The sequence below is a fragment of the Leptosomus discolor genome, chromosome 2 (assembly GCF_034619465.1).
Source record: "Leptosomus discolor isolate bLepDis1 chromosome 2, bLepDis1.hap2, whole genome shotgun sequence".
In the NCBI taxonomy this organism is placed as follows: domain Eukaryota; kingdom Metazoa; phylum Chordata; class Aves; order Leptosomiformes; family Leptosomidae; genus Leptosomus; species Leptosomus discolor.
In genome coordinates this window covers 69,851,713-69,879,122 of record NC_141392.1, presented here as the reverse complement: position 1 = coordinate 69,879,122, position 27,410 = coordinate 69,851,713, and the positions used below count along the sequence as shown (strand labels likewise).

The 27,410-nt window shown below is 38.3% G+C and overlaps 1 protein-coding gene across 1 annotated transcript in view; it reads right to left on the bottom strand.

Annotated features, from left to right (window-relative positions):
- TRDN (triadin) overlaps positions 1-27,410 on the bottom strand; it is a 200,220-nt gene that overhangs the window by 98,187 nt on the left and 74,623 nt on the right. Inside the window, exons 14-17 of the mRNA XM_086461253.1 lie at positions 22,753-22,788; positions 21,589-21,651; positions 20,695-20,763; positions 2,399-2,434 (exon numbers count right to left, since the gene is read on the bottom strand). Coding sequence (XP_086317379.1) covers positions 2,399-2,434; positions 20,695-20,763; positions 21,589-21,651; positions 22,753-22,788 — 204 coding nt within the window. The remainder of the gene's footprint in view (positions 1-2,398; positions 2,435-20,694; positions 20,764-21,588; positions 21,652-22,752; positions 22,789-27,410) is intronic.

The window sequence follows — 27,410 nt, the reverse complement described above, 5'->3', positions numbered from 1 at the left end:
ATCTCCAGCCACTCATCCCCGAGTCCTGTAGCGCTGTCGGGGGTTGTTGTGGCCGAAGTGCAGGACCTGGCACTTGGCCTTACTGAAACTCATGGAATTGGCCTTGGCCCAACAATCCAGCCTACAAAGGTAAGATGTTTCCTTGCAGAATGAAGGTCCAAATGTAAGATGTTTCCTTGCAGAATGAAGGTCCAAATGACAAAGGGTATGTGCATCCCCAAGCAGACTTGGAGAATCTCAGCCCTGGATAGGAGAACCTAGCTAGCTTACTGGATTTATTTATTCTTTACTAGTGTTTAATTAATCACTTTTATTCTCAGGAGCTACTAAAATAAACTGTACTTAAACCACAATAATTTAACAAGCATCTATAAGCTAAACTCCACCGACTTTCATAATGGATTTTTTTTGTATTAACTGGAAGATCCCCTAACTTAAAATTCATATTTCCATATTGTGAGAGGAAATAATTAATCATTTTAATCATAATCTGAATTACGGAATGCCAAAAAAATGTTAGTTAATCCTTCACATCTGTCACTGTGTTATTACAAAGAAAAAGAATATGGCTAAATCAGGAATGTAATTTTGAGTTCTTCCCCTCCAGTCTTTTGAGAAGTTCATAAAAGATGCATAGGATTGTCTTGTGAAACAGAATGAAAACAAAATATAGTTTGCGTGTGTGGGATTTTTTTTGTTTCCATCCGCTTAAAATGCTGCAGCAGATAATTATATCCTAGCTCAGTTATTATCACAGCATTGTAATTACTTAGGGTGCTCACCCCTCCTTCAGGGAAATATGTAGAAGACCTGGAAGAAGAATTACTTAATATTACTTTCCTGAGTGCCTGTTCTTTCAGAAGAAGCAGGAGATTTGACACACGTATTCTACAAGTGACAAGATGGACTTAATACAAAACTGCAGGACTCCTGCATTTATTCCCCCGTTTATTCTCAGCTAGAGCTTGCTGGTCAGCAAGACTTTTTTTTCCTACTTTTTGTTCATAACATCTGTGAAGATAAATTAAACTAGGATTCTTTTTGTTCTACTGAGATTTTTTTTTTCATTTGAAATACTTCATTTTGGAGCAACTAAAATAATTTTAATCGAGAAAAAATTTAAAATGAGGGATACGTTTGACCTAAAATTTGTGCAATTTATTTATTTTTTATTTAACTTTTCAGTAGCATTGAAACAAAAATGCCAAATGTTTTAAACGTTCTTTTGCAAGCATATACTTTTTAGTTTGTAATTCACAAATTATTTCAGTGCTAATCACTCTGCATCTTTATATGAACAAATTTCAGCAGAAAATTTCACCCGAAAATTTCACCCTGCAAATTTCACTCATGCAATGGTGCTGGGAGGTTTTGCTGCGACTGCTGCTGGGGAGTTCTACCATGAGAGGAGTCATGTGCCCAAATCAATAGGTCCTTTAAGCCCTGCTTGCAAACAGGCAGCTATTTCACTAACAGGACATTACTTGTAGAGTAAGTCCATTGAACCTTTTGTTCAATGTTTCTACAAAATTTGAGCAGAAAACCAATGTATAAGCATTTCTTGATTGCCAAAAGAAATCTTTTCATAAATTCCTGCAAACTGAGTATGACAGGGGATTGTTCTGCCATACAGGTCAAGAAAGATCATATATGGAGATGGGAGTCAGTGCATTCTTTAATCAGGAATTTGAATGAGATTTTGAAGCTGTAGTTTTCCTATTTTTTCTTATATACTATACTTTCAGAACGAGATCTGAGCAGGTGAAATCTTACCAGTGAAACTGTCTTACTGACCTTACTGTGTTGAGGCGTTGATGCTTGCAAATTTGTTTAAAAAGAAAGGCATAGGAGTTCCTATCATGGAACATATATCATGTTCTCAGAGCATTTTTTTACATCATTTACGCAGAAGAGAGCAGGCCTTATCTCTCTTCTGCCTAGAATTCTCGCTGTCTGAATCTGAAACAACTAGATAGTCAGGCCCCTTGTTTTGCATTTGTGAAGATAAATTTAGTGGTCCTCAGCATGTTGGACTCTCAGCCTTCTCAGTCCATTTACCAAAATTGCATCCACTGAGAGCACATTCAGCAGAGACCTCATTTGACATTTCCTTCCCTATGAAACCTTTGTTTTTGAAGGCAGTGATAGAAAAGAGGGGAAGGCAAATCTGTCAGTCACAAAGAGGAGTGTGGAATTGGAAGTAGGATAAGAATGGATTTAGAAAGTAGGAGGCAGCTGAAGTCTAAACATGTCATTTTTCAATTATAAATGGTGCAGCTACTTTATTCTTTGTATTTTCAACAATTCAGTAACTATTATTTTTGAATATTGAAACATGATGTTTGAAACTACATGACATATAAAAGAGATCATAACTTATGGCACAGTAGTTTCTTACTTTTGAGTTCTTTGGACACAGGAGCTTCTTTTTTATCTGTAAGATAAAAAAACACATATGCATAAAAACATTGTTAGGAAGGCTATAGGTGGATAGAAAACTGCAACATGTGCTTTAGAGGTGGAACAGCTTATTTGCTGCAAAATGCGTTTGAATGGTGCAGTGAATTAGTTCAGTTCTGCTCGTTTCATGGTACAGCTGCATTAATTTAATTTAAGTGTAAATGAAACAAAACCTGTGTGAACTTGAACATTTTTGTTTAATTTCAGTATAGTAATCTGTGAGACTGAACATGTGATTGAGTTACCACGGCTTACATGTACTCGCTAAGCCATGGTTGTTCATCATGTGCACACTGTCAGGTTACAGAAATGCAAGGGAAGATGCTCTAGGAGCCTAAGTATAGAGACATGTAATGAAAGGCTCTATCTTCCTACAACTGTTGACAACCATACAACTGAGGCCTAATTTGGAAGGCTCCACATAACACCTAGCCAAAACTCCAGCTGCCACATTTCCCACATACCAAAACAAATGCCAGATTTACAGCTAAAGAGAAGAGAGAGAGAAAATGAGCCTTCCTTACAGTCCAACCTGGAGGAAAGATCCCTGCTTCTCCCAACTTTTCCAATGTTCAATTAAAGGTCAAGCTAATGCATTTCTTTCATATTTGTGAGAAGGAGCACACATATGACTCTTACCAAAAGTGAGCCAACATCGAATAGCTTATGAACCTGAAGAATCTCAGTCAGTCCTATGTATGGACCATGTAAGACTAGGCAAAATCTGCCCTTGATTTAAAGTTTAAAGTTAAAATAAATCAGCTATACCAAAATACAGCACGGCCAGGAAGTCTACCAGAGCGACTTAACTAAGCTTTTCAATCTCGTCTTCAGTTAAGGTGGCATTTTTGTGCCACTTTTTGGTAGGACTCTTTTCTGATGACTGAGAGAAGATTTGGAATCTTTACTAAGAAGATGTAAGTGAGCAGAAATACTTAGTGGTAGTTTCTCTCTCCGTTATAATTATTGATGTTATTCTACCTCAGGTCTTTTAGCTGGGTACAAAAATTGGCCATTTTTATAACCATGTGTGGGGCCTTTAATACCTTTTTCACTGTATGTCTAAGAACCTGTACAACTAAGAAATGCTTCATGGAGTTCCTGTGATACAGGAAGCCAAGAAGTGCGTAGAGTAGTGGTAGAAGTTACTCCCCTGGGTGTTCATCCTCTCTAATAACCTATAGTGTGCGTAGAATATAGGGAGGATAATGTTTATGCCCACAACATATATGAATGATAAATTAACTGTGCTCTTAAACACTAATACAAGAAATACTTCAGGGCAGAAGCTGCCAAAATAAGTAGCTTGCAAAACCGAGACTGTCCCATTACTGATAATAATACCAAGTTGCTTCAGTTTCTGTTGCTCTTGAAATTGCTGTGAAGAAGCTGATACGAGATAAGGTAATGCAAATGACTGCCAAGTAGTCTAATAAAAAGTCTTGAAAGATTCAGAGGAAAATACATTTCTATTTGGGTGATATGCTGCTCTGAACTGAAATGTTTCTAGGTTAATCCTCTGCTTCCGCTAACTCTCTGTGAAAGCATGTTTTGCTGGCATTACTTCAAAGTATGATAATTACCACATTTAGATGAAATTAATCATGAGGCAGCTTTCAGCCACGTTATCTGGCTAAGGAGCCTATTGAAGCCTTCAAGAAGTGCCTATTAGTTGCCAGATATGGAAATTTTAAAAGGTGTATATTGCAGCGATATGAATCATTTATCACAATAATCTTCTATTGCCGGAGGTTACCAAAAAATAAATAAATTGGCAGCATCATTTACAATAACAGACGGTATCTAAATAAAGCCCTCAAGTTCTTTCTTTCCTTTTTTCATATAAGTCAACATTTATTAGGACAACATATTTTAATATATGTTAGAGCCATAATTTATGTTAAAAGAATTGACGCGTTTTCCCGTCATCTGAAATACATAACATATAGCAAATTCTGAGTAAATATCTGGACAATTTTTCCACCAAGAAAATTAGTAAGTTGGCTTTTTTGGTGTATTTTTGTTTTGTTTTGTTTTTTAAGAGCAGAAAAATTACCAGCAGCTGATTTCAATAGGACATGTTGATATGAAAATGCAAATATTTTATTCTTAGGCTATTCTTTTCGACCAAGGTGCCTGAAGTTTGATTTGTAAAGCCATACTTAAGCAACTAGGCTGGAATGATTTACAGAAAACTGCCCAGAGGAGGTTTTGTAGGTCCTTGAACCATGGAGGTTTCTCTGAAGGTATGTAACATTTACATCTATTTGAAGACAGTTGTATTCTGGTCTGTATTCTCAAAAAGCAAGCATGGTTGTACAAGCACCCTCTTTCCAGGTGAATGGACAGGTTTTTCTTTCACTAACTCTTGAAAAAGATTAAAGTAGAGTAAAACTTTAAAAAATTATTTTATTAAAAAACACCAAATATTTAAACAAACATGATCTGACTTTGTTCTTATCTGTACAGGCTAAAAGGATCAATTTTGAATTCAAACCAGAAATGAGCATTTGGCAGCCAGCACAGATGTATCTCAGCAGAACAGCAAAGCAGTATTTTATTCTTTTGGCTTTTTTTAGCACATAGCTCGATCTTTTCCTCGGGCCTCGATCAGCATTCTTTTGAAGTAAACTAGCAGTACACAGTAACTGCAAATGACATCTAAACTACACATGGGGCAAGAAAAAAAAAATCCCTCTAAGCTTATATAGTGCCTTTCATGCCAGTGAATCCCTAGGAGGCTGGTAATAAGCCATTAGACAAGGATGTCCCAGTGCTCTAGTACAGAGTGTGGTTGCTTGAGTTTGAACAAACTTCCAAAATGGAATATTTCAAACATTGCTCTGAAGTGAATTCTAGATCGAGGGTTCACAAAAATTTACACCTTTTTTAGCAATGGATTTATAATACAGTGTGCATTGTACGTTTGAGAGCAGCCGATCTTCAGCAGCTCCACACAACCTATAATTTTTATATATAAAAAGAAGTTCTGGGAAATAAATGTGTCTCAAATTGTACTCTTTTGAAAGGTTTCTCTTTGCTTTTCTTTCCTAGAAATCTCTCACTCAAATATACATAAGCATATAAAAAACCTCAAATTAAAAGTGTTATTGAGATAAGTGTGTATTTCAGAGACAATATATTGATAGCTCTGTGAATGATTCACTGTTTAAAATAGCTGCCTAATTCCACTTTTATTATTGGAAGCATTATTTTATAAGTTGTATCTAAAACAACTTTTCTGTTTGAAAGCTTACCAAAGAACATGACAGTAATATCAAATTTACAAACAAAAACTGATTTCAGCATCAGTTGGCAACCTGGACTAAACACTAAGACCCTGGGGAATTACTAGATGCCTCTGAAAGACATGATTCACTGAATCAAAAGCTAAAGAGAAATTTAAAATGCTAAGCAGTTACTAAAGGAGGAATTATCATCCTAAACTCAGCTAGCACTGACTATCTACCTTCTCTGTCTTTTAGCTGATGATCACATAACAAGGTGGACTTAATTGAACTCCGCTGACTGCCCAATGATCTACATAGACCCACAGGAAATAAGCTATGTGATGAAGATGCCTCACACAGTGTGACCATAGCTCTACTAGCTGACTCAAAGAAGAAAGTTTCTAAAAAGACTTACACAAATCTCGTGTCATTGCTCGGCTCTTACCACTTATTTTGACTTAGATATTCAATTAGTTTTGTAATTATAAGTAAGAAAAGAAAAAAAAGGCAGGAAAATTAAAAGAAACTTGAAGAATCAGAGAGAATTGTATTGAAAATTGAAATTATATTTTCCAATATCTTGAAGTCAAAATTGTGCTAGTTCTTCAGAAAAAAAAAGACTTCTGGCTGCTATTGCTGGCCAAAGCACAATTGAGATCATACTTTGGGAGCTTGGTTCTGGCTTTGCAAAGGCAATACAAGAGTAGAGCTTTTAAGACAATGCACCTTACAAATACAAAGGCTAATGTTCCCTTTGCTGCCCTGAGCAAGAGTTCACAAGAGCGGAAATAAAAAAGATAGCAGGTGGCATCTGATGGCTGAGAATTTCCATCATATGAATGAAAAACATAATTAAAGTCGCCTAGAGACCAGTCACAGTACAGTCTGCTCCCAAGCTAGCAGATGTACCAGAATTTAAAAACAATTTATTAAGCAGAAAGATTTGCAGATAATGCGATTTGCAGTGGTAAAAGAGCTAGACACCCCAGATAGCTGAGCATTATCGAAAATGAACTGCTATTGAACACATAGTAACTAAACAAACATTTTCAAACCTCCTGTTGAAATATACTGTAGTCTAGCAATTCTTTTTTCATTTTCTTGGAGTTCTTAAAACTTATTTCCACAAAACAGTATTGATTTAAACTAATATTCCAGCATTCTGAGAAGTGTTCAATTCTGAACTGTCTTGAAGAATTGGCTACTCAGTTGATTTTTTAATTTATACTATTTTTAATAATTTTACATTAATTGTATGGCATTAATGAAGTAATTGTCATATTACTACATCTCAAAGCTTTTGGGAGTATTTTTTATTTATATTCCAGTCTGTTCTGAAACAGCAGATACCTACGTGTAGCGGCATTTTATCAGAGTACCTACAATTTCTATTGGAATGTCTATATTTTACAATTAAGATTTTTAAAATTTCATATTACAGGAAATTAAAACAACATTATTTCTTCTTTTCAGTGGGCTTAAAATCTAGGAAGGCTCTATCAAAACTGCTCAATCTAATGTTAGATTAATTTTTTTACCATACTTTCCCAAAATGTTAAAATTTGACATTGACATAAAAGAGCTGTTCAGAAATACCAATATTTCTCCCACATGGAAAATTTTGTGTTTGGACCAACACTTGATTTTGTTCCCTGTCTTAATCACTGAGCATGATATTGCCATATGCTCTGTGACAACTACTGACAAAAACTCCTCTTCCCTTTCCAAAATATCATTTCTTGGTGAGCATAAAAAAGGCATCTCACCACACTGGTGAGGCTGAAGATATGCACAAGAAAAAGCAAGGCACTGTGCCACTGCTGCTTCGGAGCTGTTCCCTGACCCATTCAGTGACGGCGATAAACTCCCCAACCAGAGTTTAACTAGCTTCCTTTGAGAATAACTTGGGAATAACAGGGAAATTCATTGGCAGAAGGGAGTAAAGCTTGAATCCCAGGCTGTAGGTTTTGCATTTAAATCTCTCCAAGCTGTAGGACATGAGGTGTGGGGAAACTGCAGATGACGTTACTACTGCTCGTTGAAAATGTGAGGAAGTGGAGCTTCTGGAAAGTAAAATCAAGTTTCCTCAAGCAACATGAGACTGGACTATAAAAACAACTCTCAAAAGGCACTTATAACCAATGTGTGAATATAAAAGGGTTCGAAGAATTTAGGACTTTGAAAAACTAGATCACTTACTAGCATTCTTCTGTTGATTACAATAGAAAATTGGTAATAGTACTCAAAATTTTTGACAGATCATTTTCCATTGAAGCAGGTGTCCATCACCTTTACAAAGGAGCTCCATATTCTGTGCAGCCACTGAGCGCCTGCAAGCCCTGAGCAGCACAACATCAGAGGCAGGGAGTAGCCTAAAGACCATAGAGCTTTCCAGAAAGTTGTACTGCAATGCGCGTGGCTGAAATACTAAATGTTACCTCAAACAGATTTCCCAAGATAATTAAAAAAATTCACTCAATAGAGTAAAAAATAAAGCAAGTAGAGAGGGATGTGAGCAAACAAGTGATTCAGCTACACTTGTAGTAAGAAACAGCCTGCACTTTGGGAATGGCCAATTTCAACTGTCCCAGTGATTCATGGTTCTACTAATTAGTGATTTCTCCTTTCCACCTTGTAATTGCTGAAATGGATTCAGTCTTTGCCACTGCAGAGCAGGTGGAAACATGTTCCATTGCCTTCTGTGTTCATCAGAAGCGGTTTAAAAAAGCAAAACTCAAGCACGATGTGAGATCACAGTCATCCACACACAGGAAGCTGTAAGTGCAGTTAATTAAACAAGCTGCAGTCATTTAGGGAAAAGGTACTGCTTGTTGTGTAGCAAATGCAGTCAATAACATTAAATCCTAAAATTTAAGAATCAGATCTCTTCCTGGAATAAACTGTCATTGGAAGTAGTGTAAATGTTACAATAGCTGAAAATTTTCTTCAGCATTTTTTATCTTTTCTTGAAACAGCATGGACGATACACTTTACAATTTGTTCTAAGAAAGCTCAGCATCAATACTTTTTGAATGATTCACAAGAGGCTTTTGTTTTACAGTCAGAATAAGATTTGTTAAATGTATGTACGCTATGTGTCCTTTAGATATCTCTCTCTCTACTTCTCAACACATTTTAGTTTCTTTCTTTCTGTTGGATAGATGGATGTACAGATGGCATCTGTAGACATTATCACTAGGATGAAGATAATTTTCATACTTCTGAACATAGATTCAGTGAGCAGTCTCACTCTGCAAAAAGGGAGATCTTGAATAACGTAATGTCTATCTGTTCATCTTTATAGGTGACACACTACTCTAATTACACTCTCATAAATGAAGCATAATCTATGAGAAAGCAACCTCATGCAGAACTTATTGCAATCAAGCTAAAAATCAATGCACTTGTAACCACAGCTACGTATGGCTTTTCCGCTTAAGAACATCCGCCCATTTTATTACTCTAATGATTCAACAATACTTCATCTGACTTAGTCTCTCAGAGTTACATATAGAAAAGCCACAATGTTGGTTGTGCTTCTTGAAAAACAGGTCGAGAGAATAAGCATGACCATAGGAAACATTTACTGAAAGGTTAAATAAGTGTAACTAAGAGTGAAGTGTAAACAATGTCCTATTATAAGTCAGGAATGCCTATAGTCTATGAACATGTCTAGGGGAAAGGCATCCAAAAGACTGAAGTATACTTTTAAATAAGTGACATAAAAGCTTTTAAAACTTCATTTTAAGGTCAAGGGAAGATTTACTTTTTCTTTTTAGTGTAAAGCAAAAGAAAAGAAAGAAAATCAGCCTGTTCCCAAACTCTGAATATTCCTTCTAACTTTATTTAGCTGTGGGTCAAGCCTTCAACTTGTCCATTGAGTGACAGAAGAAAATAGATAGCACTGCATAGGTATGTCATTGCAACCTTACTGATGTGTCTGTGTGCGGATGTTTCACGTAGAATAATTATCCTAAATATCAGGTCTGCTGACTCAGATGTATATCTTATTTTGAGGGCACAGAACTATTTTCCTTCATTAAAAAGATTAACTTTGCATTGTTTGAGGCATAGGCACATTCTAATCCTGTTATTTCTGGATGTGACTGGAAAAATAAACACTACGTTAATCCCCAGAACAACATAAACAGGGTTGATGCAATAAATTAGATTCTTTAATTAAAGCTATGCCACCCAGCTGCTCGCACAGCACAGGTACTTCGTTCTACATATCTGAAAGTCCAAAACCAAACTGATTATTTGGTTACCTGTGTGGACTTTAGATTGAATATGTATCACCTTCCAGCTTGATTATTTCTAGTAATACATTTCCCCAAAAAGTTCTCTACAAGACTGACAATGCAGCGGCACAAGACACTGCCCGTCAGACACTAAAATGACTCCTGTGCTTTGCTCAAGGAAGATTCTCTTGCCAGCTCATCAAAAAGTGAGTTTGTAGTACAAGCCCCCATCTCTTCCCTTTTCTCTGTATTTATTAAAAGATTGACATTTCTAATTCTTTGCCAACCAGATCTTACCACCATCATCCTTTGACTTTCTCACATCACTCCCTGCTTTGTGCAGTCAACGGTGGAAAAGAACAAGCAAAGAAACAGGTCTGGGCTGAGCAATACTCAGTGTAGCCTTGAAAGTGTTCAACTCACCACAGTTAGCAAAGGGGCCACTGAAGGTGCTTAAAGCTTATTCACCTGCTGCTAACTTTTCATGGACAGAGCAGGCACTTCAGACAGTGAATATTCATCTTCTCTTCTAGAAGGTGGGCAATGTTGGGAAGGGAGACAGAGCTTCCTCTAAAGTTGATTCATACTAAATGAAAGGTTAGTCGGCCAACTCAGAGTCGCCACATCAGTCACCATGGAGAGTTAGTCTTATGTTGAGCGAGTTGTTACTGCGAAGTGAGGGAGAGACAAGCGGAAGGCAGAAAGAATTTGTTTCTAACTCTTTACCTCTTTGCATTTCGCCTCATTTCTAGCTCTTGAACACTGAACCTTAGAAGGGCATAAGTGTTTGGTTTGGTCTTGGTATAAATAACACTGCCATTCCCAGCTGAAGAACTCTTTCAACAGGCAATAAGGGGCGATATTTTCAGAAACACCACAGTGACCTTGCAGCCTCTGTACTTTTTTCAAAAGTGATAGAGGTGTTTAGGAGCTTAGCTCTCACAGAAAATCAATGGGAGTTATGTGCCTGGCCTCCTTTGACGTGCTTGTAAATCCCACTAGGTGCTACATCTTTTGACACCTAAACATCTTTGAAACCATGTTGTCAATCACTACTGACGATGGAGCATAGAATTCAAAGTCCACTGAGTACTTTGAAACTTTCAGTGTAGGACATATTTGAGCTGCCTTTTGTCTTGTTTTAGGAGCAGACTCCCTTAACAGCCAGTCACATTGAGACTGGGAATTGCTTTTCTGCTGTGTTTGCATCCTTTGCATCCTCTGCTGAATTTTCTACCTGTCCCTCACTGTGACCCCATTTTCATTCTTCTGTTTTTATCTGTTTGGGGAGATACGATTTCATTTTTACTAAATAGCCACATCTGTCTCTTGATGATTCCTGGAAATATCAATTAGAAAAGCAGGCTTTCCTATTTTCGATGGAAGACTGAATACTTAGAGGACTACCACTCATGTGTTCAGCTTACAAAGGCTTATAAAAATAATGTGGAAAAGAATTTCCATTTTTCCAATGAACATGAAAGACAGTTGTCTTCAGCTGCATTCTTGCACTGACCACTGCAGTTTCTTTTACCTTGTCATTTGTATCTCTGAGGATATACCTCCACAGTGTTCAAGGCTAGAACACACTATCAGGTTATCTAGCCTGATACTTTGTTGTCAGAGACTCCTATATTTCAACTAGGCATCTTTTCAGCTGATGTGTATCTTCCATTAGGTAAACAATCATCTTCTGCAGACATGAGAGCAAGCAATATCCACCCTATGCTGTGGTAGTTTATCACTCTTAGTGTTAAGATCATGTACCTCATTTTCAGTCTGGATTCAGTTAGCTTCAGCTCCCAGTCATTCATTCTTATTAAACTCTTCCTACTAGGTTAAAGGGAGCTATAGTAGCCAGAATCTTCCTTTTTTTTTTTTTTTTTTTTTTTTTTCCTGTGAAGGTACTTAGTATCCACAATAACAAAGTTGCCTCTTTCTGAAGAGATGAATACAATACTTTATTCCTCTCTGTGAAGAATATCCTTAATTTGTGAATAACTTGAGTGACTTTTTTATGTTCTTTCTCCAATTTGGACACCATATTGACATGCAGGTTCCAGTCTTTCCAGTGCCTTATACAGAGATGATGGGTGGCCATAGTCTGTGTTCCCTGTTGCAAGGTTTATAATTTCACAGCTGTATGAAAAAATGTCAACCTCAACTTGCCATTCACCTTGCCAGTTTTAAAGATACTTTCCAGATGCAAATGTAAGTGGCAATATAACACATGAGGAAGTAGGGAATTGGGCCCTGAGGTTAGAAAGACTATATTTGGATGTCACAAGAGAATATAACTCTGAGTAATGGGATAAAATTAAGCAAGGGAAAGTTTAGGCAGACCAGAATGAAATACTTCTTAACTGTGAGATCTATTAGGTTGTAGAATAATCTTCTGTGGGAATTGATGGAGGCCTAGTTACTTCAGACATTTAAAACTAAACTGGATAAAGCACTTGAAGATATTCTGCAAGAAATTATCCTGCGTTGCCAGAGGGAAGGATTAGATGACCTAGTAGGTCATTTCCATCTCCACTTTCTGTGATTTTGTTGTACAAAGCCCCACAAACAGAGAATTGTTATCAAAGTCAAGAGATGTCACTAAATCCTAGAAAGAAGAGTGAATAACATCACCTGCTGGTAACCATGCAGGAATCCTAATCCAGCATTTCTACAGGTTAGTAAATATCAGTGCTGAGGGCTGGCTGCATAGCTTGCATCTGAAAGCAGAAGCCTCTACTAATGCAAAAATGTCAGGAAACAGTAGATGAGTTATTTCTTTCCTACTCCTCCTCTAGGAGAAGAGGAGTAGGAAAGAAAAAATCAGGGTGGGCCTGACATGCATAATAGTGTCATGAGTAAGTTATTAGTCAGGAGTGAATCAGCCTGTAGTACAGGAGATGAAACCTGAAGCTCCAGTCAGCCAGCTGGAAAAACTAGATGTTTTTTATAGGCTTTGGTATATGGGCCTGTAATGATATTACCAATTGAAATCATAGTTAAGATGAGACCAGAGCCAGGCTCTTTGCTAAGGGTTGTGCAAACACAGAGCAAGGCAAGCCATGGCCCCTGTAGAAATGTATAAGTGGATGAACAGTGTAGCAGAGAAAGCCATCAAAAGAATGTTGATAAGTAATACCCTAGAGAAGGATCACACATTTCTAAGGTCCGTAACTAGATCTGCCTTTTCTTGTGTGTGTGTTTTAACATCTGCTCTTAAATTTGCTCTCAACTCGTAACACACTGTGCTCCCTTAGTTACTGCTGTTATACATTCATTTGTTTTCATGAGGAATTACTAGGCAACTCATTGCTTATTATTTCTGTTACTTAATTTTTACATTTGTCTCTCCTCCTAATCTCCCTATACCTAGCTACAAATAAATATGAATTATAGGTTCCTGTACTGGATCTGGCTGGTATGGAGTTAATTTTCTTCATAGCAGCTTCTGTATTGCTGTGTGTTGGATTTGTGGCTCAAACATTGTTAACACACCAGTGTTTTGGCCGCTGCTGAACTGTGCTTGCATAGCATCAAGACTTTCTCTTTTTCCCACTTTGCCTGCCCCCACCAACCTGGAAGGAGTTTGGGAGGAGACAGAGCTGCAACAGCTGACACAAATTAGTCAAAAGGGTATTCCCTACCATATAACGTCACACTCAGCAATAAAAAACAAAAGTAGAGAAAGACAGGGTGAAGGGTGGCTGTTGCTCAGACTGGCTAGGCATTGGTTTGCTTGTGGGACATGGTGATCTATTGCCATCACATCATTTGTTTTTTTTCCTCTTTCTTTCATTTATTAAGCTGTCCTTGTCTCAACCCACGAGTTTCCTTACTTTTGCTCTTCCTATTCTGTTCCCCATCCCATTGATGGGTGGGGAGTGAGAGAACAGCTGTGTGGGTGTTTATCTTCTGGCCAGAGTCAACCCACTACAGTGTCTTTTTTTTCATTAAAAAAAAATAAGCAAACAAACAGTCAGACAGGGTTCCATCCCTCAAAACTCCTACCTTCGACATGTTGCAGCAGCCACTCTGAAAACAGGTCTGGCCAACCCAAAATGCACAGTAACACATATAGGTGCACCCCAATTACTCACCACTGTGCTTTTTACCTTTTCCTCATACTTTGTCTAATAAGCCACAAGAAAATTCATGAATAAACATGTTTTCTGTATGTGACCAACCACTTTCAAAACACCTTGGGCTGTCTTGGTCTGGCTTCACAACCTCATTTTGCCCTTGTAAGCAGCCTAAATTGAGACAGCCTCTACACCTTGCTGGTCCTTGCAGATCTGACAATGAGGTTCTCCTGCAAACACCCATCACCCTCCCATCTGCTGACATCTATTGTGTGACATCTGTCACATTAGGGAACGTGAGACACATGGCAGTGCCCAAGCTGGGCTGCTGAAAACTGTCGGCACTTCAGTTATTTCCTAGCTGGAAATACACCTCTGGGAGCGGGTAGGGCAGAAGGAGGAGTCTCAAACCCTGCTCTTGAGAGACAACAGAGGTGTCTTCCTACAAATGTGTGCATGCACAGCCCATATGCTCAACAGAAAAAATCTGGGATCAAAATTTGTGTCCCACATGAACCATTCAATCCATTGCAGATGGATCAGCCCAAAGCATTTCAGGCAGTGTGGTGTGCGTCTACTCCTCTAGATCAGTGGGTATGACAAGTATGGGTTTTTTTCTAAGTATAAACCTATGTCACAAGGTATATTTTATTTTGTTTTTCCTTCTCCGGCAATGCTGAAAGTACTGTCACTCCAAAATATTTCTTCTGAGAATGGTGTCACATTTGGATGATATTCTAACATCTTTCTAGCCATGAAAGCAATAGTATAAGGAGCCTAGGGAAATAAGTAATAGGTTCATCATTTCATCAGCAAACTCTTTAAATAGCTACATTTGAAAGTAAACAAAAACCCCAAGCGTACAGAAGGAAAGAAAAAGATAATTGGCCACCAGGTGTCAGTAGTTGTTCTCGTATTGTAATGAAAGGCTTGATACCAAGACTGCAAAGGTAACGGCTGAGCCGAGGAAGTCACAAAATTAAATTAATTGCTGGTTGTTGTTCAGACCAGGAATTTAAAAATGATCAGAGGAATTTATTTTCCTGTCTGTACAGAGCACAATAACAAAGAACACACTGTTGGTGTATAAAACAGTCCTTACCCTCCATTTCCTATGAAATCATTGTGTTTTTTTTTTTTCTTTTTTTTGCGAATTACAATACTGTCCTTTAAAGCAAAGGAAGTATAGTTGATGCAAATGCATCTGTGTTCAACCCATGCAAAAAATCACTAGGACCTGTTGGGTCTTGTTTGCTCTTGTTTGATTACCTCCACTCTGCTCTGCCTACCTAGTACTATAACATCCTACCTGGTACTATAACATCCCTCCTGAAAAGTGTGATTAAACTTCCCCCCCAGCTACATGACCTCACTGGATGACAGGGTAGCAAGAATAACCTGGTTAACCTTGTTCTGTGGCAGTCATAATGTAATGTTTTCAATTTTTACATTTAAGATTAACTTTTACTTTATTTTTTCATGACTGCAGAGCAAGTTCACTTGATTGTTACAGTGACATCATTAAAATGTACCTTAGTATTTGTAACATTAAACTCCCAGAGACTTTTCTTATTCAGGAGGCAAAGATTTACTTTGGAAGCTAGAGACGCATCACCACTCCCCTCCTCCACTAACACTGCCTGGTGTGAAACATATGACACAGTATCATGCATCACAAATAGATCTTTATCACAGTCATATATTTATCAATGATCTGGATGAGGGAATCGAGTGCACCCTCAGAAAGTCTGCAGATGACACCAAGCTGATCAGGAGTCTTGTCTGCTTAAGGGTAGGAAGGCACTACAGAGAGATCTGGACAGGCTAGATCGATGGACCGAGGCAAATGCTATGGGCTTTAACAAGGCCAAGTGCTGGGTCCTGCACTTGGGTCACAACAACCCCATGCAGCGCTACAGGCTTGGGGATGAGTGGCTGGAAAGCTGCCCAGCGGAAAAGGACCTGGGGGTGCTGGTCGACAGCTGGCTGAACATGAGCCGTCCGTGTGCCCAGGTGGCCAAGAAGGCCAACAGCATCCTGGCCTGTGTCAGAAACAGTGTGGCCAGCAGGAGTAGGGAGGTGATCGTGCCCCTGTACTCGGCACTGGTGAGGCCACACCTCGAATACTGTGTGCGGTTTTGGGCCCCTCACTACAAGAAGGACATTGAGGTGCTGGAGTGCGCCCAGAGAAAGGCAACGAAGCTGGTGAAGGGTCTAGAGCACAGGTCCTATAAGGAGTGCCTGAATGAACTGCAGTCATTTAGCCTGGAGAAAAGGAGGCTGAGGGCTCACCTTACCACTCTCTACAACTACCTGAAAGGAGGTTGAATCGAGGTCGAGGTCAGTCTTTTTTCCCAAGTAACAAGTGACAGGACGAGAGGAAACAGTCTCAAGTTTAGACTTGGAAAAATTTCTTCACTGCAAGTGTTAGCAAGCACCGGAACAGGCTGCCCAGGGAGGTGGTTGAATCACTATCCCCAGAGGTATTTAAAGGATGCATAGGTGTGGTACTTAGGGACATGGTTTAGTGATGGACTTGGCAGCGTTAGACTTACATGGACTCGATGATCTTAAAGGTCTTTTCTAACCTAAATAATGCTGTGATTCTATGATAGATGCACCCACAACACTGGATGTGCAACCACTGCAACCTAGGTCCCTGATATAGATAGGTGCTGCAATGGTCCTTAGTAAGGGCTTAGATGTTCTGTGAGGAGCACGCGTGTACCAACACAACAAAATACAAGTCAGATCATGCTCCCTGATCCGGTGTGAGCAGATCTGCACATCAAGACCTTGACTTGCTTTATCTCTGCTAAGCAGAGCTGCTCAGGGAGGTAGCTGGGTTTGACACCCTTAAAACATTTGTCACTGAGGGTGAGAGCCTAGGGATTCTTGAACACCTGTCCAGCTGAACGAGCCTTATGTTCTTATGCAAAAAAATTTTCTCCCTAAACAGTTTGGGATCTTTAATGCAGCTAGTGTTGGTCTTGTGTTCAGTAGATATATATTATAAGCCCCATGGACAACTGGCCTGGGTGACATGTCTATACCTGAATTTCCCTGTGGGAAAAGTGGAGGAAAAAGGCACTGACTATCTTTCTAAAGTGGTTCTAAGATTTACTGTCCAAAAATGCTGCACAAGACCTAGGTATTTTTATTGCTGTTGTTATTTGAAATTATGCAGCAATAAGAGGAAGGCAAAATCATCAATGATGGCTAAGCAGAGCTTTAGTTAGGAAATGGTGTGATGATCCAGCATGACATTTTCATTGCTTTATAAGCTCATTTATTACCTATGTTATTTATTGTGAGAACCAAAACAAAGTGGGAAAGAAGTTCGCAGTGATCAAACTTAAAGACAAAGGCTGCATGTGAACATCATGAATTTTTAGGAAAGCTGATACACAAAGAAGCAGAGAAGCTCCAGAATGTTGAGACTCTGAGAAAGGGACCATCAGGAAACACTCTGCAAGCAAACGATGGGTACCTGAAAACACCAATCTCTGCATATTCATTTTCATGTGGGGCTGGGCACCAAAGCTTTAACAGAGAGGCTCCCCTTTCTTAGTCAGATTTCAGGCTGGACCCCTCTGAGCCTATGTGTTCCAACCACAAGGCGTGGTTGATAAAGGCTTGTCTCTGCTGAGGCTCAGCAAGCCCCTTCACAAGGATTTGGAGATGCAGCTCCTTTATCCACAGCAGCGCTGGATAGATTTTTGTAAAATGTTTTGAAGTGTGACTGTGCCAGACCCTTGTGTTTGACAATTATGTTTGTTTAAGCAAGACCTCTGAGTTCGTAACAATGGAATTATCTATTTTTCAGGACAATTAACACAATGTTTTTGTACGAGCTGAAGGTCAGAGGATTAATGTGGTTTTATCTACAACGCATTTTTAAAAGCTAATTAAGAATCATTCAGTTCACTCTGTACAAAAGACGAAGAACATTTCACATTAGATGACTCTTGCTCCTCTGCAGCAGCAGGAAGAAAGAGAGAGACAGGAATGGAGGAAGAGTGGAATGGAGAAAGGCTGAGCTGGCGTGCAAATAAACAAATACATCACAGGGATGCAGTTAATGGAGAGCAATAAAAAACTCCATTCTGGTAACAGTAGAGATAAAATTGTCTTCTGGACAGAAGGGCTAATCTAAAATATTAATCAGCAAAAATATTCAGTATTTGCAGTCACAAGCATTCCTTGTCAGAGGAAGAGAGATGGAGAGGAATAGAGGGAAGCGCTGCTCTCAGAGCATTCTTTTAGAGATGTTTTTATTACCTAGTGCTTACAGAGCATCTCCTCCTCTCTCTCTCTCTTGAGCCTGACAGCCTGTACACATCACCGTCCCTCTGTGGGCAAAGCCTGGTTAACTGGCCTCCTGTCAGAGGTGAGTCTTCTGGGAGGAGGTATGCAAAGGTAAGGAGCAGAGGTGGGACTGGGGTGCCAGGCAGCCAGCTCCTGCCAGAAAGACTTGCCTGCTGCCACGGGGACAGGTGTGGGTGTGGCAGTGAGGAGGCAGTACACCGTGCACACACTTCAGCTTCAGGGATTGCAAAGGTTGAGGGGAAGCAAAATGATACACAAAATCAGAGGCATCCAGAGGTAACGCAAGGATTTGAAAACCAGGGCAAGGAATTTATTTTTAATACGGTGGCCTCTGCCTGGCCTTTTGATGGGAAAAGGTAAGAAAATTGGAAGCTGTTCCTACATTCTTGCTTTTGGATGCTTATCTACGCTGCTGATTCAAGTGCTCTGAGGCTCATTTGCTGTGACTGCCCAAAGCATGTAAATACTATCAGTCATTGAGGTGCCTCATTTCAAAACTGGGCTATGCACTACTTTTCTGTTGATCAAATGTGGCAATTATTTCAGGCTTAAAACCTTTTAGGGATAACAATAGGTGCTGCCAATCAAAGCTAGAAAGTACACATGCATTCAAAGAGCAGGCTGAATGAGGAATAGCAGCAACATGTGTAGCTAGAATATATTATGGATTACCATCCTCTTACACAAAGGCTAGTAAACTCTTCAAAATGCAGCAACCTACAGAGCTAATAAAAGGGACAGAAATGTGTGGATGTCTCGGTTTGTCTAATTTGTGTCTTTCTAGCATTGGTAGGACGACTCACTGGATTTAGCAACAGCTTGTGAAGATGAACATATTAATAAATTTATGCTGCATCTCTGCCATAAAATGTAATCTTTTACAATTCTGTATTCTCAAGTGAAATACAAGCTTAGGAGCAGAATAAAATTAGAAAAGATATTTGAATTGTCAGCTTATTTTTTTTAAAAAAATCTGTGTTTATACATTTAAATATGCAACTTAACAATACAAGAGTATTGCCTTTCACCCCCATCCCTTCGCCAGTGTGCCACTCCCTACTATAATAGACTGAAGAATATTTAAATATGGGGCTACCAGGATAGTACTCCAAGGTATTCTGTGTCACTCTGTGGGTTTTTATATTGTACCAAACATAAATTAACTTTTTTCTACCCATCCAAAATACTGGAATAGGAAAGCTTATGTAGACCATGTACAACTCAATGGCAAAGACAACAGTTGCATATTGAAATTTGCATATGTAATCCAAAATGTTAGTAAACAATGGGATATATATCCTTTCAGCTTTTGATAAAATTCAACAGATTTGAATAATTGGATAACAGAGCACAAAGCTTGCCTTGAGGACATGGTAACTATAGCCCTGAATCTTTCAATCCTGTTTTAAAACTTTCTCCACGGTTTTGGGCATTATTCTAGTCTACAGAAATGTTCACCTGAGTACTTCATGGCTTGTAGAAAGTTGCATAGAAAGTGATGAAGCAGCAAGTAGAACCAGTGTTTCTAGGTATTAAGATGATAACCAAACCACTAGACTGACCATTTTGTTTCACTTTGATTTTAATGAGACTTGATTTTAATGAGACAGTTACACAGTCTGTGCCACTTATTAGAGACTTGTTTGCATTCGTGCATTAAACAGATTTGCAAATTTACTGAAACAATGGGAAGTAAAAATTACAACAATTTTCCTGTAGATAAGACCCAAATGTTAATTTCTAATCTTATTGAAAACTAAATAGCATGGAACACAATTGGTTAGGTTCAGGACATTCAATAAATTTATTTTTAACATTTAAAAAAATTATTTTCTGGGTATGGATAAAGCCTCGGAAAGATAACTATCTATTTTCTAACACATTAAGTGCTTTGATACGTTGATGTTTCTATTTATCACTTAAAATGAGCTGAATTTGTGAAATAATTAATGCAAAAATCTATGCACTCCATTCAGTCTTTCCATGCCATGCACCCTTTGAAACTACTTATGTTCTTGATTGATCTAATGTACAAGAGAAAGCAGTGTTTCTAGTGTTTTTGTAAAAATCCCAAGCTCACAGAATTGAAAATTACCGGTATTATATACACACATACGCATATGCATATATATAATATGCATAAAATACTGTATATAAAAATGGAAACATGTTACACATATATATAAAAATATACTGTGTTATATACATATATATATATGTATGCGTATCTCCAGTTTAGATTCTTAAGTGATAATGGATTACATACAGCCCTATCTCAAATGCTTAAAATCTGGAAGTGCTTACACTAAATAGTCAGATATCAACTGCAGAGAAAGAGAGACTTCAATTTCTTACCTGCTTTTTTAATTTCAGGGACAGCTGCCTTCTCATGAGCTTTCTCTTTTTTTCCTTCTTTTTCTAAGATTTAATTAAAGAAAGTAGTTTGATATGCTAGAACTCTCAATCATACACTCAAATATGCAGTCAGCTAAGTCCTAGTGGGCACATGCTGAAAAAAATGTGACTTATTTGGGAGTTTAGTTCAGATTATTCCCTTATAGCACTTGCACCCAACTAGTCACAGAGCAATCAGCTGAAAATGAAAATTAATCAGTATGCATCAACTATGGATGATTTGGACCCTTAATAATTCATCAAAGGCTAGGCGAAAATCATCAGTGCATGAATGTGGTACCTTTTAGCTTAAGCTCCAATAGCACTGAGATCATTAAAAAATAATGAATGACATAAATGTTTTCCCATGAAAGCAAGACCTTGGTGGATTTTAGATGCTTCCTGGGAATGAATGATCTAAAATGTTATTTAGATGGATATCAAGGCTTTGCAGTTTGGTCACTGCAAGTTTTGGTTGTGATTCTATGAAATAAATAAATAAATATATCTACCCCACCTTCAGAAAGTGGTGTACCGTGAACAGAGTGGTATCTCCCATGAGTATTGTGTATGGCAGTATCACTATGTCCTGCTATACATAGGGACTCCATTAAACTGTTTAACAAGCTCGTAGGTGGCCATCATCTAGTCAGAAAAAAAGTTTAGAAAACATTGGAACTGAACACATCAGTCATCAGATGCTGAAGATGTGGGAACATGCAAATAATGACTAAGCAACTAAAAGGACAATACAGAGCAAGAAACGTAGATTAACCTAACAAAAACAGTGGGATCTGAGCCAGGAGTGGGAGTAAAAGCTGGATGAGGTCAGCAAGAAACATTCCCAGACCATACCTTTCTTCTTAGCTTCAGTCGTAGCCCTCTTTATATCAGTCTTTTTCTTTTCCTCTTTTGTCTCTAAAAAAGGAAATAGAAGAACAGCTGACTACTTTTACATAGACAGAAATATATACACACATCCCTATGTACGTATATATATTTGGGATATATACATGTCGTTAACTAACTCCAATAGGTTCTAGATTTGATAAGCTGGGCACTTTTTTAGTTCACTGTCAGAAGCTCAGAAATACAGCTTAATACTCAGAGAGTCAATGAGTTGCTAAGGACAGAACTGGAACCAGCTATGTACATCAGATAATTGCTTCAATAAGGAAATTCAAGAACGTATGCCCATTAATCTAGTGTAATTAAGAGTTTATTGTGGTGATTCAGAGGTGTGCACCTGTTCTGCTTCTTTTATAAAATCTGAGTTAATGGCAGCAAAACTTGCAAGTGATACTTGGGAATAACTGCAGAATGTCATGAAAATTCTGCACATATAATATAACTTTATAACAGTTTTTATGGATTGAACCTTTGAAACTGTCAGTACAGGATTTCTGTTATTCACGGAGAATTGCAGTTAAAGCATCATCTACAGAAGAATATGACCTGGTCTTTTAAAATCATTTGCATCTATTTCGTTTATTAATTGGACAAGAGTAGAAATAAGGATAATGTTTTTGGTATTTTACAAAAAGCTACAGAAATTCAACTACTTATGCCATGAATCTTATTAATTAGAGAACTGAGAGATCAGTAGAGGAAATGAGGAGGCTACAATTCTTGTTTTACCTTTGGGAAATGAATCCCCATTTTGATGGCAACGAATACGATAGTACAAGAACAGCTTTTTTTAACTGCTCATCCACAAAAAACTATGTTTGTTACTTTCAGTTTGTGCTGCGTGGCTTTGGATTTTGATGTAGCCAGTGGAACTGTAGTTTGGTTTTGTGATGTTTTACTGTTACGAACGTGGATAAGAAACGAAGTTTTATTACCATACAAAGCGGCACAAACACGGGACCATAAGCCTTTAAGTGAGAATCTTTTCTCTACTTGAAAAATATTTAAGGTATAGGAATATTTTCTGAAGCCAGCAGATTCAAGAAGCAAATATACTATTATCCTTTGCATAAATTAACCTGAAGATAAAGGAAAAGTGAAGAAACTTACTTTTCACTTCTCTAGCTACCACAGTAGACTTTTCTTCTGCATGAAAAATATATACAAACAAGGAATGAAAAAAATTAATTGAAATACACAACAAGCTTCCTAAACCAAAAGAAAATATGTGTATATATAATAGAAAAACTGCTGTTTTCATAGAGTACATGAATTCCACAGTGTGTCAATGGTAGTTTCACAAATAGTTATTTTGCCTATTGTGGAGGCAATGTAATTACCAATATTCAGGGTGTCCCCAAACCACACTTCTGCTGATTTTCTGACAATAGTGTTTAATGTTAAGCATCTTCTTAACGTGTTCCAGTTCTTTCTTGTTTTAAACAGATTTGTTCAGTGTGTTTCCCTTGTTATTGTGCTGAAAAAATGAAGCAGAAAATCCCTTGCATGTGTTTCTCCCTGTGTATTTTTGTGCTTAATTCTCCCTGCTGAAACCCTGAGCATACTGGACTTCAATCTACAAATTCCTTTGTGTTGTGAGCATGCTTTATGATACTCAGGTTTCTTAAGCACGTATAGAGCATCAGGGTAGTGCTCACCCTCCAGAAGCTTGTTTGAAGCTTTTGTGTATTTTAATATTTTTGTTATTGTCTATCTCTAGGGTTCCCAGGAGTCTCTCTCTCTCTCTGACATGCTGTTCCAGAGACTCATGTTAGGGACCATGGCTGCCTGCTCAAAATGGAAGTCTCTTCGACCTCAGATTAAACAGAAGCTGTTCTACAGCTCCACTTTCCTGTGCCACCTGTGTCTTTTCAGTGTTTCATTTCCAGATGCAGTGTTCACCTCTTCTAATTTCTAAAATGTGGTTTAGTTGTTTGCTCTGCCTGATTTAACCAAAACTGTTAAACATATCAAGTCTAACAGCTACTGTCACAAAAAACTTCCTTCTAACTGTCTTCTTTCCATTAGCCTTTAGTCCTAGTAACTAGAGACTGCAGTGCTGCTGATACTTCTGTGATTTCCATTTTCTTCTGAGTGCCTTAGTTCTGGTGGAGCTGTTAACAGTTCCACTCTTCCAGTTGGATTAAATATTTCCCTTCCTTATACTTCTGGTACTAGGTGATGCACAGAAATAATTTGTAAGCCCAAGGTCCTGACAACCAACAAGATTCTCTTTAATCAAAGACCATTTCTGCCTTTGAATTTTTAGCATTTTGCATACTTCTGGGGCCCAGCTAAGCCACATGAAATTTGCTCCAAGTTTCATAGCAAGTTTCAGAACCATATGTGTCTTGAGAGCCATGAGCTGACACATGGAACTTTGAGAAGTGGAGCTTTGTATGGGGGATGTACAGGAAGTAGCAGGAATGTTTACTGCAAATAACCTAAAGCACAAGGAGACTACATCCCTGGCTGCAGAGTATTTATTGCTTAGTCTTTCCAGCAATAAATTCCACTGCCATAATTTTCTTCCATCAAGCTCTCAAGCTGCAATATTCAGAGTGTCCAGGTTGCTAGAGACATCTATATTCATTATGAATTTTCTAGAGGATGATTACATAGAGGTATTAAAGGACTGTGACCTATATTTTCCATTAGTGCTGCCCAATGCAAGATACACACTCTTGGTCAAGTCTGAGAAAAACAGTCTCAGGGCTTCCATTCACATCTCAGCTGCATCTAGCCCCACTGATATCCCTCACAGCTACCACGGACAGAAGTTATGTAAATGAGATCGTTGGACTTGGTACATGGATATTATGGAAAGAGCTATTTCTGATTAAGGAAGCAATCCCATTTATTGAATAAATTTATTTCCTCTCAATTTGAGTAGCTCACGTTCAGATTGCTGCATATTAAGTGTATATTTAACAGCAGCAAAAATTGTAATTTCTGAAGCGATAAACGCAGTGCATTTTTTCCAGATATATACACCTCTAAATTAAGAGTCAGACCAAATAATTGAATAGGAACTTTTGCACTGTAAAATATGAACCCCATCTGTTAATTAACTTATTTTTTTTAGCTAGGAACAGTAACAGGACTACAAATGTCCATGGATCAGCTGCATAAGGAGAGATCATAGTATGCGCCAACAGTGGGTTACTCAAGGAAACACAAGGTGTTTTTGATGATTCAGGGTTGACTACAATATGGAATTCAAGTTCAATCAGTTATTGAAAAATCTATTGTTATTGTTACCATTTCTTGATAATGTGATTAATGCCATGTTTTCACCAGGAGCACTAGTCCCGAACCATATTTTATGTACAGGGTGTAAGAGATATGCGTACAAACGGACCTCGCCTTCAAAAGCCTGCAATGCCTTTACAAGAATAAAATAGGGATATATGCAATGGCAAAGTACTTGTAGGCTCTACACAGAACGGAACTTTCTGTAGTACAAGGTGGAATCCAGTGAACATGTGAAGTGTGAATTAAAGCACTGCTGTGCTACTAAACAGGGAATTCAGGAAAAAGTGTATTCCTGGGAGGAAAATAAAAGCAGCAGCATAGAATAGTTTTCTTGCAAAGTGACTGGAGCAGAGACCAGCCCTAAATCAAAGAAACACCTGAGATGGAATTATTTATTTCTGAATAAGGGGTGAGGAACTGAGGACATTAGTGGAAATCCAAGTAAGACCCACCAGAGATTGAGAAAGAGGTGTTTCAGTCTGAATTGCCTGTTCTAGCTTTGACAATGTCTTTGTGTTATTCTCATGGGATGTCAACTGTTTCTTGGACAATAGGGGGAGGGGAGATAACAGAAATGTGCTAACAATGCAGCACTTGAAAACAGGGCTGGTAAGACCAGTGTGCTACTGTGCCAGTGCTGAGTGGAATCTAAATTTAGGGATGCGCGTGAGTTACTGTGCATAGTGTCATGGGAATGCTGCCTGGGAACTGGAAGGGGAAGGAGCTCTAAGAGTTTCTTCTCCATATTGTTCCAGATGCTCCATGTGCTTATGAAAACACTGACTCTGAAGGAATTGTCAGCTCATCACATCCCCTCTGAGAAACTGAGGTAAGGAAGGCAGTAAAATACAGCCACTGGTACCTTCTTGTGGAGAGGCATCTGCATAACAAATACTAACTAGTGGGTTTGAATGCGAAAAGTTTGGTGGTGTTTTGTCTCAGATAAGCCTTCTAAATTTCAGATACTTATACAAGGCTTATCTGCATTTATCTAAAACCCTGTTGTCAGGAAATCTCAGGAGAAAAGTGCTTGTGAGAGACTTTGAATATTGCCTGGCTTTGTGAAATACACAACAGCTTTTCTTGCCTACTGATTCTGGTCCTGGCAGAAATGAGGAGCAGCAGAGATACGTGTATACTCACTTACGTAGAAAACAGAACAAAATAAACATTAACTCAGCTTTTCCTGAGAAACGATAATTCAGACTGAACTCAGTAACTTCCAAGTAAAACTTAATTCCATTTTTTTGCAAGCATCTCTGTACACCTTAGTCTGTCACCACTGTAATTTTAAAAGACCATTCAAAAAACACATCCAAGTTGTATTTTAAAAATTGTATGTCCTTAATAATTTTGAAGAGATCATGGTGATTCTTCCTTTCTTTTAATTGGTGGCTGAAATCCTTTCCCTGCTGAACTCAATGAAAGTTTTGCTGTTGATTTCAGTGGGTCCTGGATATCATTTTAAATATTAAAATAACTCATTATCTTTCAGTTTTTGATGACATTTCTTTCCCCTTTTCATGTTGCTTAGGGTGAAGGCTGACAATGACTGGTTAGTTGCACATTTGATTCTAAACAATCATCTTACATGCATTCACACAAGAAGGCCCCTTTAGAGTTATGAACATTTTGGAGGAATTAAAAAAATGCAAGGAAATATTTCTGCTTAGCCTAGGCTATCATGGAAACTCATAATTTTAAAATTAAGCCTAAATTTCAAGTAAAATTTGACCTGAGCTATCTCTTGGAAAAAATCCCTTTCTGGGGTAAAAGTGTCCTTGTTGGTCCAATTATTTTTGCTATGAGAAATAGTTCTGTCTTGTCTAAGCCAAATTACTGAAAAGTCAAGAAAGATCAAAGAAACACAAATAGTGTTAATCTAAAGTTCTTAGAATTGCTTCTTTTCACACACACACATGTACTCTCCCTAATTTACAGGTGAGCGCTTAGGCCAAAACTAAGTGCATTTTCTGCAAAGCTCCGTCTAAACCACACCATTTCATTCCAGCAGGGTAATGCAGTACAATTTGTTCTCATATTGAGCCAGTAAAAGACTAATGGGGCACACAGGTCATTGGAGATATAGTACACCCTGAAGTCCTAGGCAATCTTTCCAGCCTGATTTTGCTTTTTGAAACTGCTCTGCAGCTTTCAAATCCCAATCTGAAACACTATTTGGCAGCTTTGAAGATTGCTTATGGAGATATATTTGAGGTCTGCAGAAAGTATGTAATAGCAATATCAGGCTTGAAGTTCCTAGTGCTTTCATGTGACCCGCATAAGTGTTCCTCATTTCTTCCTGTAGTGATTATAGGCTGCTTTTTCGTGGCTCTGTTGAATTAAGCACCAAAACTGTTTGTTAATAACATGGGGCCATATGTTGCCCTCACTAAACAACACAGTGGGGAGCAGAGGAGTACAAATACCAGTGTCATGAAGCCAGAGTATGCACGCCAAGGGAAAAAAAAAAGAGAGGCGCGCCGACTTCCATGACAAGACCAGCAATAGAA